This window comes from Oncorhynchus tshawytscha, linkage group LG02 (assembly GCF_018296145.1).
Source record: "Oncorhynchus tshawytscha isolate Ot180627B linkage group LG02, Otsh_v2.0, whole genome shotgun sequence".
NCBI classification, from domain to species: domain Eukaryota; kingdom Metazoa; phylum Chordata; class Actinopteri; order Salmoniformes; family Salmonidae; genus Oncorhynchus; species Oncorhynchus tshawytscha.
The window spans coordinates 47,545,843-47,561,581 of record NC_056430.1 but is presented as its reverse complement, the minus strand read 5'-3'; the positions used below and the strand labels follow the sequence as shown (position 1 = coordinate 47,561,581).

General features: G+C 41.5%; 1 protein-coding gene across 1 annotated transcript; it reads right to left on the bottom strand.

Annotated features, from left to right (window-relative positions):
- Positions 1-1,637: 1,637 nt before the first annotated feature.
- On the bottom strand, positions 1,638-15,492 carry LOC112233757 (WD repeat-containing protein 1-like). The gene is made up of 15 exons (XM_024401573.2): positions 15,335-15,492; positions 14,477-14,598; positions 14,129-14,219; positions 13,711-13,858; positions 12,841-13,021; positions 9,637-9,714; positions 8,607-8,687; positions 5,960-6,193; positions 5,320-5,407; positions 4,754-4,910; positions 4,256-4,343; positions 3,972-4,082; positions 3,505-3,678; positions 3,118-3,262; positions 1,638-2,527 (listed from the first exon to the last, which is right to left on the bottom strand). The coding sequence occupies exons 1-15, from the start codon at positions 15,348-15,350 to the stop codon at positions 2,421-2,423; spliced, it is 1,821 nt and encodes a 606-aa protein (XP_024257341.1). The 5' UTR covers positions 15,351-15,492; the 3' UTR covers positions 1,638-2,420.
- Positions 15,493-15,739: the final 247 nt, after the last annotated feature.

The following is a 15,739-nucleotide window of genomic DNA, read 5'->3' as shown; positions in this document are numbered from 1 at the left end:
AATTGCTAAATTGTAATTATTTCACCACTATGGCCTATTTATTGCCTTACCTTATCTTTTTTTCTAATGTTATTGACTGTGTGTTGTTTATTCCATGTGTTGTTTGTGTCACACTGCTTTGCTTTATCTTGGCCAGGTCACAGTTTTAAATGAGAACTTGTTCTCAACTAGCCTACCTGCATTCTGCAGTGATACGCCATCCCATCTGGTATTGGCTTAGTGAGACTATCATTTGTTTTTCAATCGGACAATGATCCAACACACCTCCAGGCTGTGTAAGGGCTATTTGACCAAGGAGAGTGATGAAGTGTTGCATCAGATGACCTGGCCTCCACAATCACCCAACCTCAACCCAATTGAGATGGTTTGGGATGAGTTGGACCGCAAAGTGAAGGAGAAGTACCCAACAAGTGCTCAGCATGTGGGAACTCCTTCAAGACTGTTGGAAAAGCATTCCAGGTGAAGCTGGTTGAGAGAAAGCTTTGCACACTCTTGGCAGTCAAGGCAAAAGATGGCTACTTTGAAGAATCTAAAATATATTTTGATAACACTTGGTTAGTACACGACTCCATAGTTTGTCATTGCATAGTTTGTCTGTCTTCATTATTATTCTACAATGTAGAAAATAGTAAAAATAAAAAGCCTTGAATGGTTAGGTGTACAAACATTTTACTGTAACTGTATGTGCCAAATTTGTTGAGTTCATCATTAGGCTTTGCCACCCCACCAGAAGACATATTCAGCACTTAGCTCTGACAAGATCAGCATGGAGGCATCAAGAGAGTAAACAAGTAATGAATGAATGAGCAACAATTATTTTAGCAAGGCATACATACATTTACCCTGTGACCCGGGCAACAGGTAGCCTAGTGGTTAAGAGCGTTGGCCCAGTAACCGAAAGGTCACCATTCAAATCCCGAGCCGGCAAGGTGGAGAAATCTGCTGTTCCGCCCTTGAGCAAGGCAGTTAACCCCCAACAACTGCTCCCCAGATGCCGATTAAGGCAGCCCCTCGCAACTCTGATTCAGTTAAATGTGAGACACATTTTAGTTGAATGCATTGTTGTGCAGTTCCCAAAAGGTTACATTGATAGGTACATATTTCATTCTTCACACAATTAAAGACAACACAAATCAGATGGGGAGTTAATTGGGTTAACAGAAAGTTTGTCACTGTAGTTCAATGATTCAATTTAGTAACAAAAAATAATTTAATTGCACGATCTGGTGCATAAGCAAAGTCTAAAATATTTATAGTAGAGGTGCCCCCCCCCAAAAAAAAAACATTAAAAAGGGTCCTGTACAATTAGAATAATAATTTTTGAATAGTTGCTTTATATCTTAAGGAACTACCAGCAAAGTGTGTGAGTTGAAGTCGAACGTCTATCACCTGAGATTTGTTATTCCACTATTCCTGAAGTTACACTGACCACTAGAAAAGTTTGATTTTGGAAGTCCTGTAGCCCGACGCACATGTATTCTCCAATCATCATAAAGCAAATGTTCAGCTTCGTCGCCCCTTGATTAGCCCAGTAACTGGTACCCATTAGCCTCCTGGTAATGAGATGTTAACAAGCACAGTTCGCATTAAGCACGGATAGCACGAAATGGACATGAGTAGCACGAAATGGACATGAGTTGCTAGAAATGCATACAAATTTATTTTTGTCATTAATATTATGAATCATAGCCACCCTTAGAAAAAAGGTGGAAGCATCCAAAAAATAAAAATAAGTGAGACATGGGAGCATCGTGAGGCAAATCAAACACACGGCAACAGTACAGGAGCTTCTTTGAAGACATGATTCATTTCTTTTTTGTTTAAAGTTCCTATTATTGCTATACCAACCACATTTGTTCCAACTAGAAATCGTGAATTACAAATTATGGAGTCAAAGAAAAATGAGAACTAAATACCCACCCCCATACAAATGATAACATAAACTAACAGGCAAGCACAGTCGGAGGGCCATTCATTCTCAACGCCATTCAGGATTGTAACCAAAATATACCTCCATTATTTTCAATAAGGACTTTATTCAATTCATGAATTGAATTTCATTTAATTCCCTGAGTTGAGATGAAATGACCCTCCAACCACAGACAGGCATTTCAGTTTTAACTGAGATAAGGCTGTTGCCTCTGGAATGTTGATCTTAAAATTGGTTCTCTTGATCAGAAAAGCTCAAGAGATCAAGTGCTGCTTATTTGTGTCCTTTTCTTTGTTTCGTGGATTAGTGAATCATTTAAAAGCTTCAAAGACTAAAACAGCGGTGGGACATTGTTTTAAATATGAGCTTTTCCCTATAATGACACACTGACTATTTCAGGGATTGCTGACAAGAGACCATCAATTAGATACAGAAAGTAAAAGGGAAAGAGCGGTCTACAGTCGTCCCTAATGATCCAGTCTTGTGACGATCAGAATTTAAGAGTCCACTGCTTGACGCTGGCGTCATGGGAGGTGGTCACTAGAGTGTGCTCATCTATCCAGGCCAGGCCACTGACATGGTGCAACCTGTGGGCATCTGGAAAGGGATGGGAGAACAGTCATTTCACAGTGACAGACAACAAAAAACATAACGGGGCAAATGACTAGTTATCAAGAGATGTCGTAAAACTAACATTTTAGAATTGGGAGTGCATATACAGTATGTGTTACTGCTAAAAAGTAGAGTGTCTGGTTTTCTACTGAAAAGTGTGAGCATTTTGAATGTCTTCCTGCAGAAGACAGGAAGGAATAATGCTGACTGCCATCCACTGGTGGGGAATAGAATTCATTTTGGGGACATTTGAGAAATTCTGCAAGATTCATCAGCAATTGTAATAAAAATCTAAGATGCTTTGTCATTTGTCAGAGGCACTGAAAAGTGTATTTTTTAGCTTTTGTTGTCCAGACAAAAAGCTAAGTACCTGCACAAAAAGATACATTTAGCTACCTGCTCTAAATGTTTGCTACAGAAAGGAGGAGAGGTGGTGACAGTATCCATTCAAACCTTCAGTTACCAGTGTTGGTTTGAAATATCTGGATACGGTTACACAGGGGCAGCCCAACCGGGGGTTAAATCAATACTTTGTGTGTATACCTCTGCTCACTGAATGCTATTTTGGCCCTCACCTGGGATCTTCAGTCTCTTGTCTGCGTCATTCACTGTCCAAACATAGACCATCATGTCCATCCCACCACTAGCAAAGTGCTCATTGTCGGGAGACCAGGCCAGGGTGACCACTTTTGCATGGTGTCCATAAAAATCATTTTTGACCTGTTAAAGGGGGATAAACAGAAATGGATGCAGAATCCACCATGGAAAATAAAAAGTCTACTCCACACGACTGATTGATATTCATAAACCCAAATGGCATTCGCTGTTAATTGGGCTTTAGGAATATATTTCTTGTAAACACGTTTATAAGTCTAGCATTCAGGACAGCGAATACGGAGGAACGCGTTAATGAGGTTTATTTTTGCAAATTTTGCTTTAGAGGGATATGAGAAACTGCGTACCGAGTAATTGTCTGCCACTGTGAAGACTGTGACGACCTTCTTCTCGTCAGTGACGGCCAGGTAGGCACCATCTTTGGAGTAGGCCATGTCAGTGACTGGCCCCTTGGCCTCCACACTCTTCCCCTCGTCCTTCAGAGTGTTGCCTTGGACAGAATACAAGCGGACCTTTCCATCCTGCCAGGAGGAGAGCGAGAGGTGGCAATGAGAAATGCCAATGACAAGGGGAGAAATATATAGTAGTTTGTTCTGACCCAGACCGAAATAACTTTAGCGTGCAGTTTTAAGTACATTCTGAAGTGTTTCATAGCAATGATTAATTGTGCCCCTGATGCAAGTGTAAACATAACATACTGCTTGACAAAATATGACAAGACATCGTCCAATATATCTTGAAATTCCATTTTTTCTGAGCCAACACCACAATATAATAGTTCCAGTTCAAATGAAGTTGCTATAGGGAGACTTACTGCCCCGCCCACTGCCGCAGTGCTGCCCCCTGGGTGGATTGCTCCTGCTTCCGGCTCGTAGTCCAGACTGTCCAGCGTGAACACCTTCTTCTTGTCTTTCAAAAACACCACCTGAGGACCATCACACACAGTCAATATTAACATTATCTAGCACAGACAAACCACAGCCTCATTCTGAGTCAATTAAAAATGTATTTGGACCCCCCAACCCAGACTACAATACCCTCCAACTATGATGCCTGCATGGCATGAGTGGGCCCACGTCAGGAGTTGACTTGGGTTACCTGTCCGATGCACACAGCCAAAGCGAGCCCCCCTGCTGCTACTGACACATGTTTAGGTTGGACGTCCATCTTTACCAGGTTGGAAGCACTGCCAAAAACAACAAAGTACCATTGAATCCTTTTCCCCATTAAAACATGGACCTTTAAGTCCTCTGGATGAAAAATCTATGTCTGATGTCAATAGATCCCTATTAACATGTACTTTCCCCTCTTAATAAAATGTGTATCAAAGGAGGTGTCAAATATAGATGTTGCTCCGGGTTTATAAATGAACATAATGTATGGACATCAAAACTACTGGCGCTTGCCCAATGAGAATAAGTAAACATGACAAAGCTACCCTAACTACAGATAAGAACACAAGATAAAAATATTCCATAGAAAGCTGTTCAAGAGTTGAAATGTATCCCCCTCTCATATCAGGATAAGTTCCAAAATCACACCATGCTAAGTGCACTTCTGGTGTTCCACCTTAAAGCCGATCGCGTCTGGACCCACCTGTACTCTTTCTTGGTCACGCTGGTGAAGCGAACCGTGTCGTCCATGCTGCAGGTCACCAGCTGGTCAGCATCGTCCACAGCCATCTTGGTGACCAGGTTGCTGTGGCCCTTCCCTGAGAAGTCGTTGTTCTCCCCGGTCTCCGCGTCCCAGTAATGTGGAGGCCACAGTTAAGGATCATCTGACAGACCAGGAGAGGGCAGTGGAACAGGTCTCATGGGCTTAACTTAAACACAAGGGACCATAAAACCATAACAGCGGTTTGGGCCTCCTGCTAATCTACCCGAGACGATGACATCAGCTGCAGCTATGGGACATATGCAGAAATGGCTATTAGATTTTATGCGAGTCTCCATAAGTGCCAATCATGCTGTTGGATTCTGCATACAAAGGCATTGACTATTAGAACTTGAGGGTATTTATTAGCCTCATGTTCCAAATGCCAACCAGACCCCATTCTATAAATTCCCATTCACTCAGGGGAAATGGACTCAGCGGAAAGCGCCGCTCATCGTTAATAGGCCTCAGTGTTGACACAGCATGCCCTCCTCCCAGTGAAAGGATATTGATGTGCCCGTCATGGCTGCCCGAGTAGATGTAAGAACGCCCCCCGTTTTTGTGAACCGTCAAGGACTGAATGGATTTGCTGTGACCCTGTAAGGCACATGATAAAGAGAGACGTATTGTTTAGCACCCAGTCATCAAATGATTAGTGGAGAAGAACATTAATTCAGTTTGACTCAAAACCATCAGTTGTGACACTTTTCAGTTCGGGCACGACGTCAGCACTTCAAATCAATGAGCAACTTTTAGCGTTCTCCAGAAAAACTGTCAAATTAACTATTGAATTTTGGCTGCCGAGAACCACTTGTATGCCATTTCCTGTCCTGTCACTGAGCTACGTGCATGTGGTGAGCAACAAGTGGCATGAGAATCAGTTTTTTTTAAAAGGACGATTTTGTGATCAGGATACAGACGATGTTCATAGAATGCTTATCATGTAAATAAATCCGCTAGGAACCGTTTCTGGGCGGTCCTTCCAAAATCAGGAGATAAAGCCTGCCTGTTGTGTCTAAAGAGTTCAAAAGAAAACCCTAATCTTAACAACCCCGACTCTGGATCCCCAACTCCTTTAAGCTGCTTTCACACTATGAACATATAACATTCTGAAAATTGTGTAGTGTTAAAGAAAGCGTTGGGTCTGACCTTGATGGTGCGGAGTGGCCGGTCGGGGTTGCTCTTGTCCAGGTAGTTGATGTAGCCAGACAGGGAGACACTGAGCAGGTGGTCTTTCTGCCACAGGCAACCAAGCTGCTGGTCCATGACATCGGCGCCCATGTTGAAGGTGGTGAGGGCCGTGCTGGTGCCTACGTCCCAAAGCTTCACTGTCTTGTCGCCCGAGGCAGAGATGAGCTGGGAGCTGTCGGGGCTCCAGCTCACCTGGAGGAGAACAGAGGGAAGGAGTGGACACAGGGTCACAGATTGGAAGCGTCGAATCACTGTCGGTTATCACAGTGCCTTCAGCAGAAACCTGTTCAGCTATAGTTTCTCTTGTGGTATAAGCATGACAATTTTCCTTGCTCGAAAACTTTATCAAATACAAAAGGAGGCATGGAGTAGAAGTAGATTATTCCACAAATAGGTATAGAATGTGTTAAGTGACTGTGCCAGTGATAAATAAACATAATTACTGATCTTATCTACCAAGAGATGATGCTTGGGTCAAGGTCAGGAACACAGGCTTAGGCTGGCAAGCTTTTAAGCAACTGAGGAATCATTGTGCAAGACAAATCAGAAAGGCTAAACCTGATTATTATGTAACCGCTCTTTCAGATTGTAATGGGAACCTGGCTAAATGTAAAAAATAAATGCAAATTTGGAAAACTGTCAAATCCCTAAAGGGTTTTACTTCCTCCGCCAAAACAAATTAATTCAGACGCTGGCCTCATTACAGAAAAAAAAAAGCCGCCATTTTATTTCAGAGGGCTCTCTTTGAAAGAACTTAAGCCCGTCATTGTGAATATTGGTCTGGATGCTGATAGGGGACTATTTAAAGTAAGCTTTGACTATTTACAGAAAAATAAGTCCTAGATACTTTGCTAGCAATAGATGAGAAACCCACAGGGGCCGACAAATGTGATCCTGGTCTGTTTAAGTGTGCAGTGCCCATCATTGTTGGCTCAATAACACACATTATTTAACATTGTGAACAGGAAATACTCAAAGTATGGAAATTAGCTTGTGCCACTCCATAAGGGCGGGGAGAGTAGTGATCTTCATTGTTGCCCCATTTCAAGGCTTCCTTGTCTAAGATTCTTGAATCCTTGGTAAATTTACAACTTTGCTATTTAAAATCTGACAAATGTATTTTGAATATAATCCAAATCAGGGTTTAGGCCTGGGCGTAGCACCATTTCAGCAACCAACTGTAGTTAATGAGCTTGTCAATGCTTTAGACAAACTAAATACACTGCTTTGTTTGTGGACCTGTGAAAAGCTTGATACTGTTGATCATGTTATTTTATTGGATGAGTTGTCCTCGATTAGGCCCGAGTTCGGACGCCTGCCTTTTTCATGATGATTGATGTAGTTAAATCTGAATGTAAGTAAAAAAAGGGGTTGAGCGTCACTATTTATATAAAAACCATTGGTCAATCTGTTAAATGGTAAACGTCATCTATATGCCCATGATACCATTATGGCATGCCATTGACCTGACCGTAGATCTGTTAAAACTGATCAGATTCTACAGCTATGAAGGAATCCCTTGCTGATATAAAAGTTATGCTTAATACAGGCAAAATTAAATACAACTTTTTAAACTCTCGTAAGGTTTCAGATGAACTACATGTTCACTCAGATGGTTCTCCAAATGAACGTGTTCCCGCATATACATACTTAGGCATTTGGATAAGACGTTACATTTGAATTATCTGGTTATTTAAAGTTGGAAGCAGATTATTCAGTCAACCTCATCTGTTCTTGATTATGTGATATTTATCAAAGCATAGCAGCTACAACCATAGTGCCCTTCGTTTTGTTACCGGTGACAGTTGAGACACTTATCGTGTCATCCTGCAACAAAAAGGTTGGCTGGACTTCGCTAGACACGTAGATCTCTACATTAGGCCCCTTCTGTTCACAAGACCCTACTTCATGAACTTCGTCTTATCTAACATTGATGTTGAAGTACAGACACACCCGTGTTGCATAACCCATTCACAGGATTGGTTAACTCTTGAGGTTCCCACAGTCTCCACTGAGCTAGGTAAAGCTCCTTTTATTTGTATTTACATTTTGTTCCAGCTATACGGCGCATCACATTTCATCTTGATGTGCTATATATACACACACACACACACACACACACACACTTTATGGGGGTAGAATATATATATATATATATATTTAGGGCAAATGTGTAAAAGACCTAGGTCTCAATGTCTACCCTGTTAAAATAACAAGGGTCAAGCAAAAACATTAATGAGAAAAAGAACACACAAAAAACAAGCATTGTTGGGGTATACAAGATTAAATAATTTCTTAGTGGGAAATGAAGTAGGTCTTTTCACAGGAATAGATTGCACTTCTAATTTGAAAAGGAAAGCATCCATTTAGCTTGTTTACATTCAAGCCCCTCTGGAAGACGACATGGCCACTTTAATCTGGACTGGGTGTTCACCCCCCTCATCATTGGAGCCTGACAAGCTATGCTGAGGGGGGAAAAAATACAAGTTTCCATTCTCAGCAGGCTAAAGTAAAAACCCAATGACGACACATTTCAAACCACAAGTCAGAGTTTGAACGTTGACGTGGAAAATAAAAACGATACGGAAGCCTGCGAGGTACTTACGGCATAGACTCCTCCCTCGTGGGCCTTGGCTCCGCCCAGAGCGCAAATCTTCTCACCCGTCTTTCCGTCGTACAGGAAGATCTAGGAAAACAGTAACGAGTAAGAACCAGCAACGTACGGTAAAATTGCTTCCATTCACCAGCAGGAAGAAACACGTGATTGCTACTGCCTACAGTCAGCAATTGTGGCTTCACTGAAATGTATCTGACAAAATGTGCTAATTCACAGCTGTTTCCTACTCCCCTCCAACAAACTAGAACTACACTCAACATCATATGTATTTGGACAGTGAAGCTACATTTTATGGGGATCTACACTCCAGAACTTTGGAATGGAGATCAAATGATTCATGAGGCGAGAGTACAGAAGGTCACCTTTTATTCGATGTTTCCATACATCTGTTTAGAAATGAGAGCACTTTATGCATCTAGCCCCCCCATTTGAAGAAGTCCTAAGTATTTTGGACAAATTCACTTCGTGTATAAAGTCATCAATAGTTCAATATTTGGTCCCATATTCCTTGCACGCAATGACAGCATCAAGCTTTTTGACTCTAAACTCTGCTGCATTTACAGTTTGTTTTGCCAAATAGTATCTGAATGGTGACTGGAGTAATTTGATTTCTAAGTGAGTAGATAGGATAATGATTAAGCCATGTTAATAAACATCTTAAGAAAAATCATGAATAATGATGAGTGAGAAATTTAGAGGCTACAACAAGACATGCTTATCTTTTACCATCACCAATAATGGGGGGGGGGTAAGATCTTGGTGCCGCTAACTTCCCCACTCATCATTATCGTCCAGAATCTTGGTAGCATCCATATGAATGTAGAAGTGTTCATAAAAATCTATTCTTATTTACAAAATACTCCAATGACAATACGTTATTCAGTTGCTATATTAGGCATAACAAAAACTGTTTCTCTAACAATTAAGACAGGTTGTCAATGCTCTAGCATCAGTTGTGGGTTTTGAAACAACCTTATTGATGCTGGGTACCTGACCCTGGAGCAGCTCACGTACTCACCTGACCGTCGGCGCCAGCCGTACAAAACCGGTTCCCGTCTGGAGAGAAACGCACGCAGTTGACAAACCTGCTGTGGTCCTAGGATGGGGTAGAGCGGGAGAAGGAGAGATTGTTAGACACTTCAGGCCATTCCAAAAAGCAGGTTTATAAATTAAGCCAGCTAACTTTTATAAAAAGTCAAATATAAAACTCTGGATTTTCTGGTTGATTTAAGAGGGCTACATTTGTATGTTGGTTGTTGTCGCCAAGTCAATTATACCTTGTCAAGTTTAAGTCTATTTCTTGAAAATACTAAAAGTTATTTCAAGCAGCTTACTCATCGGAACCAGCTTTCAGGAACAGCCACCCCCTTCTCTTTTAAAAGAGAATATGCACATACAGAAGGGACAACCTACTTCTGGAGACCCTTAGGGGAAATACAAAGATTTCTCTGTTTCATTTCATAAGGCTCTCTTTTCAACCTGCAATGACACCATCTGCTAGATCACACAAGTATCATGCATCTTGTCATGGAACTACACGGAGCTCAGAATGGCATGAACATTTCCAAATGTTTTCAGCAATCGGGAATTGCCAAAGCACTTTATCTAAAACGCAATGCTCTTAAGATGCCTCCATCTAGGAGTGCCTGCTGGTTAGACGAATCAGGTTTGAGAAACATTTACACAGACAGACGCAACATTCTGACAATACATCATCTTGTCCAATTTGACTATTGAAACCACATCCAAGGCCTATTTTTAGATCACTGAAAAGGGGTATCCGCTAGAGTCCTAAATAACAGAGGAAATGGTATAGTGTTCAGCATTACCATCTACAGCAGAAGTGATGTGCGGACATTGCTTAAAGAATATTTACAGCATGGTGGGGTAAACAGACATATGAACAGTGAGTGTGTTTGTTTAATGTTCAGCTCATTGCAAGGCTTGCCATGATTTCTGAAGACATACTCCAAGCCAAAGCACGGCACTTAGCTCTTCCCAAAATAAACAAAAGCATTTATTTTATTAGGGTCATCTACCCTCTCCCCAGATTTGTTGCCAAGCTACCCTACGGCACTCAAATTGGGATGTGTAAGCACTGAATGTATATGGACGTGGTCCAAGACAAACAGTGATTGGTGGTAGCCTGTTGCAAAGCCAAGTCCAAACAGACAGCTTTCTTGCTAAAGGGCAGTTGGGGGAAATGCAAAATTTTTTTTACAAAAAAAATTGCTAAACAATGACTGCGCCAAGACCGGTACTGTTTGGTAGGCATACTGCACAAAAATGTTTTTACTGAATAAGTTGGTAGTAGACTGTACTTCCCTTTTTGAAAATGTAGAAATGCCATTCACAAACATACAGATTTTAAAGGGGGTTGTGGACTATGTAACATGTGAATGGACAAACAAAAAAAATGCTGTGAAAGCAAAGAGTGGAACAAACTGAGAACCACTCAAAAAAGTAGCTAAGAAAATAAACACACAGGCCCAAGACCAGAGTACTTCCCCTTGACCACATCTCTATATGTACACGACAAATGGAGAAGGCTTTTCATTTGTTCTGGAACCCTTTAGACATCAGAAATAAAAAAACATTTGACCAGACTAACTCCAGCAGAAGATTAGCACAACAAACAAAGTTACCAAAGTATATCTCCTCTCTTTTACAAGAAACCAAAGTAGACTCGATGCCTTCCATGGCCAACAAATGTATTCAAGTATTCACAACAGGGGTAACCCGGCCATAGGACAAACACCAAGGGGCCAATACAGACTTAGGAAATGTACATCCACAGGTGTGGCATTTCAAGAAGCATGATCATTACACAGGTGCACCTTGTACTGGGGACAATAAAAGGCCACTCTAAAATGTGCAGTTCTCACAAAATGTCACAGATGTCTCAAATTGACATGCTGACTGCAGGAATGTCCACCAGAGCTGTTGGTAGAGAACTGAATGTTTATTTTGCTACCATAAGCCTTCTCAAACATCATTTACATAAAATTTGGTAGCGTGTCAAACAGGGCTCACAACCACAGACCACGTGTAACCACACCAGCCCAGGACCTCCACATCCAGCTTCTTCACCTGCACAAACTGCCAGAAACAATCTCGGGGAAGCTCATCAGGGTCTTGACTGCAGTTCGACGTCGTAACCAACTTCAGCACATTGGAGAAGTGTGCTCGTCGCAGATGAATCCTGGTTTCAACTGTACCAGTCAGATGGCAGACAGTGTGTATGGCGTTGTGTGGTTGAGCAGTTTGCTGATGTCAACGTTGTGAACAGTGTCCCAGAGTGGAGGCGGTGTATTGGTATGGGCAGGCATAAGCTACAGACAACAAACAATTGCATTTGATCAATTTTAATGCAAAGTGATACCGTGACGAGATCCTGAGGCCCATTGTCGTGCCATTCATCCGCCGCCATCACCTGATGTTTCAGCATCATGCACGGCCCCATGTCGCAAGGATATGTACACAATTCCTGGAAGCTGAAAATGTCCCAGTTCTTCCATTGCCTGCAGTGGGACAACATTCCACAGGCCACCAACAGCCTGATCAACTCTATGCAACGGTCACACCATTTGAATTAAGGTATCCATGAACAACAAATGCATATGTATTCCCAGTCATTTGAAATCCATAGATTAGGCCCAGGCAAATTTGATATATGAACTGTAACTCAGTAAAATCTCTGAAATTGTTACATGTGATCAGTGTAATTTATATTTACAACTCCCTTATCCAAACAGTCATTTACCTAGCTCTTATCAAGTTGTAAATGACAGTGCATGGAGAGTGATGGTATTTCTATCGGGGAAAAATTAAGTAGATGGGATGCTTCTTCCACTTGGAACATGTCGGTTCACTAGAGCTTATTCATGGTTTCCTCGTGTGTAAAGGTGGTGGAATTAAGTTAAGTCTCTGCCACACCTTTATTTGATCTATTCCACAAACAAATAGGGGGTGAATACCATGCTATTCCCTTGCTTAAGTTAACGATCAGCTATGCGTGGAAAGAAGTGCATAAAAGGAAATTCAGGTCTATTTACATGCGCTTAACTCAGGTCGGAATTCCCCCAAGTGACTCCGGCCTATGGTATAAAAGTCAATAGTCAGGACAACAGTTAGAGACCTATAGACAAGTCCCTCCCAACCACACACTGATGGACATTGAGAACCAGTTCCAATATTTTCCTCGGGAACCTCACACACTCACTGTGATTGAGAACTTGAACTTGAAAGGTGGTCCCTCAAAGAAGGCTCCACAATTGTCATCGCTTCCAGAGATCAGACGGTAGGGGCGAGTCTGCTTGATATCCACGCTGTTGATGACTTTGGAGTGGCCCGAGATCTCTCCCACAGAGGAGCCAGTGTCCCACAGGAACACAGCCCCGAACCTGGGAGGAAGAACAAACATTTTTTTTTTAAATAAAGTGAGACAGGAAATTACAAAACATTCACCAAGAGAGACAGAATAAAATCTAAACAAGTCATTCACAAGCGCATGGGTGATTGCGAAGTTCACATTATCCAATAAGAAAATTTCATTTTAGGGGAGAAAAAAAGTATTCATGTCCCAAAATGCAGTCCTGAGGAGAGGTCAAAAAAAAAAAAAAGTCTAACACATGATATGTAACATACTGGAATATTGAATTTATCAGATACTGGGATGTTCACTTTAAGAACAGGGCTGGCCACAACTGTTTCAAGAGAGGTAAGTGTTCAGAGAACATAGAAGGATTTTTATTAATTTTAATAGAAACTATCACCTTAACCAAAAATAAGCATTGTTTTGAAACAGATCCCAATAATAACAATAATAATAACGCCTACTGAACACAACCCTGACTCAGGTTCTCAAATTCAAATCAGGTGTTTTAATTCTGATGTGGAACAAAAGCCTGCACACCCTGTAACTCTCCAGGTAACGTGTTGATGACTGCTGACCTAAAGCTTATACAATTGTCAATGACATTCAACCATTGTTCGCCAATGTGTACATACTGCACTGTTAGCAAAACCTGTGAGCTTATTTGGAAGACAAATGTGCAGGCTCCATGTCCTGCACTAGGCCCTATAGACTCACTTCTCACGTCCCTCTCCTACACAAGCAATCCTTTTGCTGTCCTCAGTCCATGCGATGTCCTTGATTTTCCCCCCGAAAGGCTGGTACTCATACTTCAGCAGGTGTTCCTTCTGGGTAGTGTCCCAGATACGGATCTTACCAGACACATCTGTACAAAACATTACATTTGAACGTTGCAGATTAGGCATCACTCCCATGAAAATGATCTCCGGCCATTTGGCTCTATGCAAATGACAATCTCCACAGAATAAACATGCATGAGATGACTCTAGGTACATGAAAGACATCTATAGTTGGTCTTTTCACCATTCACAATGAAGACGCCAAATCCATTGACAGAAGCGATGCAAGTGAATTGGAAAAGCTTTCCGGTTTCTTGGCATCTGAAGCATGATAAGACATGATAACCCATAGCTACCTCCAGAAGCAATGTAGAAGCCACTGGGGGCGTACTTGGCGACAGTAACCTGATGAGGGTGCTCAGTGTAGATATCAGCTATGGCAGGGTTCTGTCAGAGATTAAGCAGAACTCTAACATTAGTAAAGGTTGTCTCACACCCACACCAGCCATCCCAAGAATACTTTTTAAATGCACGCAGCTGCAATATAGACTGGGGAAGAGGTTATATCCTATAATAAATCTGACCAGGCAGCCCAGATCACATATTTTACTCTCCATGAACACACTCAGATATAGGCCTATGAGTTTAAGGTTATCAGCTGTCAACAGTGTCAGGTGATACATTGATTGGATTGAAATAATTACATTAATGTTCCTGATGATTACGCTCTTTCCATTGGTATAGAGGAAGTTGTTGCCTTTGGGATCGCCACCTAGGACTTTGGCAACTCCTCGTTCCATCTGCGGGAGGCTGGCAAATACATGCTCTGTGTGAATGACACAAAAAAGCACGTTATTATTGCTCTGATTATAGGCATGGCATAAGTTAGTCTAGGCATTGACCTATGTGGTTGGTAAATAACCCACACAACGATAACAGTGGTAGTAAAAACAGACAAAGCAAAAGTGTACTTCAAAATCAACTAATAAACTGAATTACACTATATAGTTTGTATTATGTAAATATGCCAGGTCATTGAAATACATGCATATATACATTTTTTTTAAACAATTATTTAACTAGGCAAGTCACATATGTATATGTAAATAGCAGTCTGACACAAAGACAATAACTAAAGAGGCCGACATCTACCTCTGCTTTTAGCTAATCAATGTAAAAATGTCAACTATGCGCACGACTAATATATTTGCTAAAAGCACGCACAACGACCCATATTCTGTAAAATGTCATTGAGTTGCATATTTCGTATGGCAATTTCAAAACCGAGTAGGTTCACTTTCAAGCTCCATCCAATAAGAGGAAAATCACCTCAATTACGAATGCGTAGCGATTTATACACAGGGACCTTGGCAGCGGTGTGACGGCTTTCAAGACAAGAAACGTGATTGAAAATGCAAATTGGGCGAGGTTTGTGCAATATACACGTAGCAAGCTAGCTAGCTGCTTCTCCAGTGAAGCACTTAATTTATTCTGAGGAAGCGATTAAAGGCCCACCTTTATTGTAGATTGTTTCAAAAAGCAAAATAAATTAATCGACTTACTCAATTCATATGACATGTTCGCTGATTTTGTATTAATTCCTCCGAATGAATGAAACACCAAACCTCTCTGATCCACCGGCTAGTCTAGACTGCTAATCGCACAAACACGGAAGCAAACGCCACTCTCGGTATGCCTTGCCTTGCCCATATATAGTAAACTCCGACGAGAGCAGCCGCTGACTTGCGATCACTTGCCTATTGAGGAAATGACGTTTGCTTGAATAGTGTAGTTTAAGAAGATACCCAACAAGGTAAATATAAAACACTTTGAAACTTTGCCCCAGAGGTTATGGAGGATGTGATGACAAATAGGTAAAAATAGCTATTTTAAAATGTTTAGCAGCTATTAGCATTGGGTGTGGGGTTGGGGGATTCCCAGGTGTATTAGTGGCCGGTGATGTTAAT

Excerpts from the sequence above, each read along its gene's own strand:
- LOC112233757 (XM_024401573.2), bottom strand. Across the intron at positions 9,715-12,840 it reads AGTTCAAGTTCTCAATCACA|GACCACAGCAGGTTTGTCAA; the intron begins GTGAGTGTGTGA and ends ACCCCATCCTAG. Across the intron at positions 3,679-3,971 it reads CTGCGGCAGTGGGCGGGGCA|GATGGAAAGGTCCGCTTGTA; the intron begins GTAAGTCTCCCT and ends TCCTCCTGGCAG.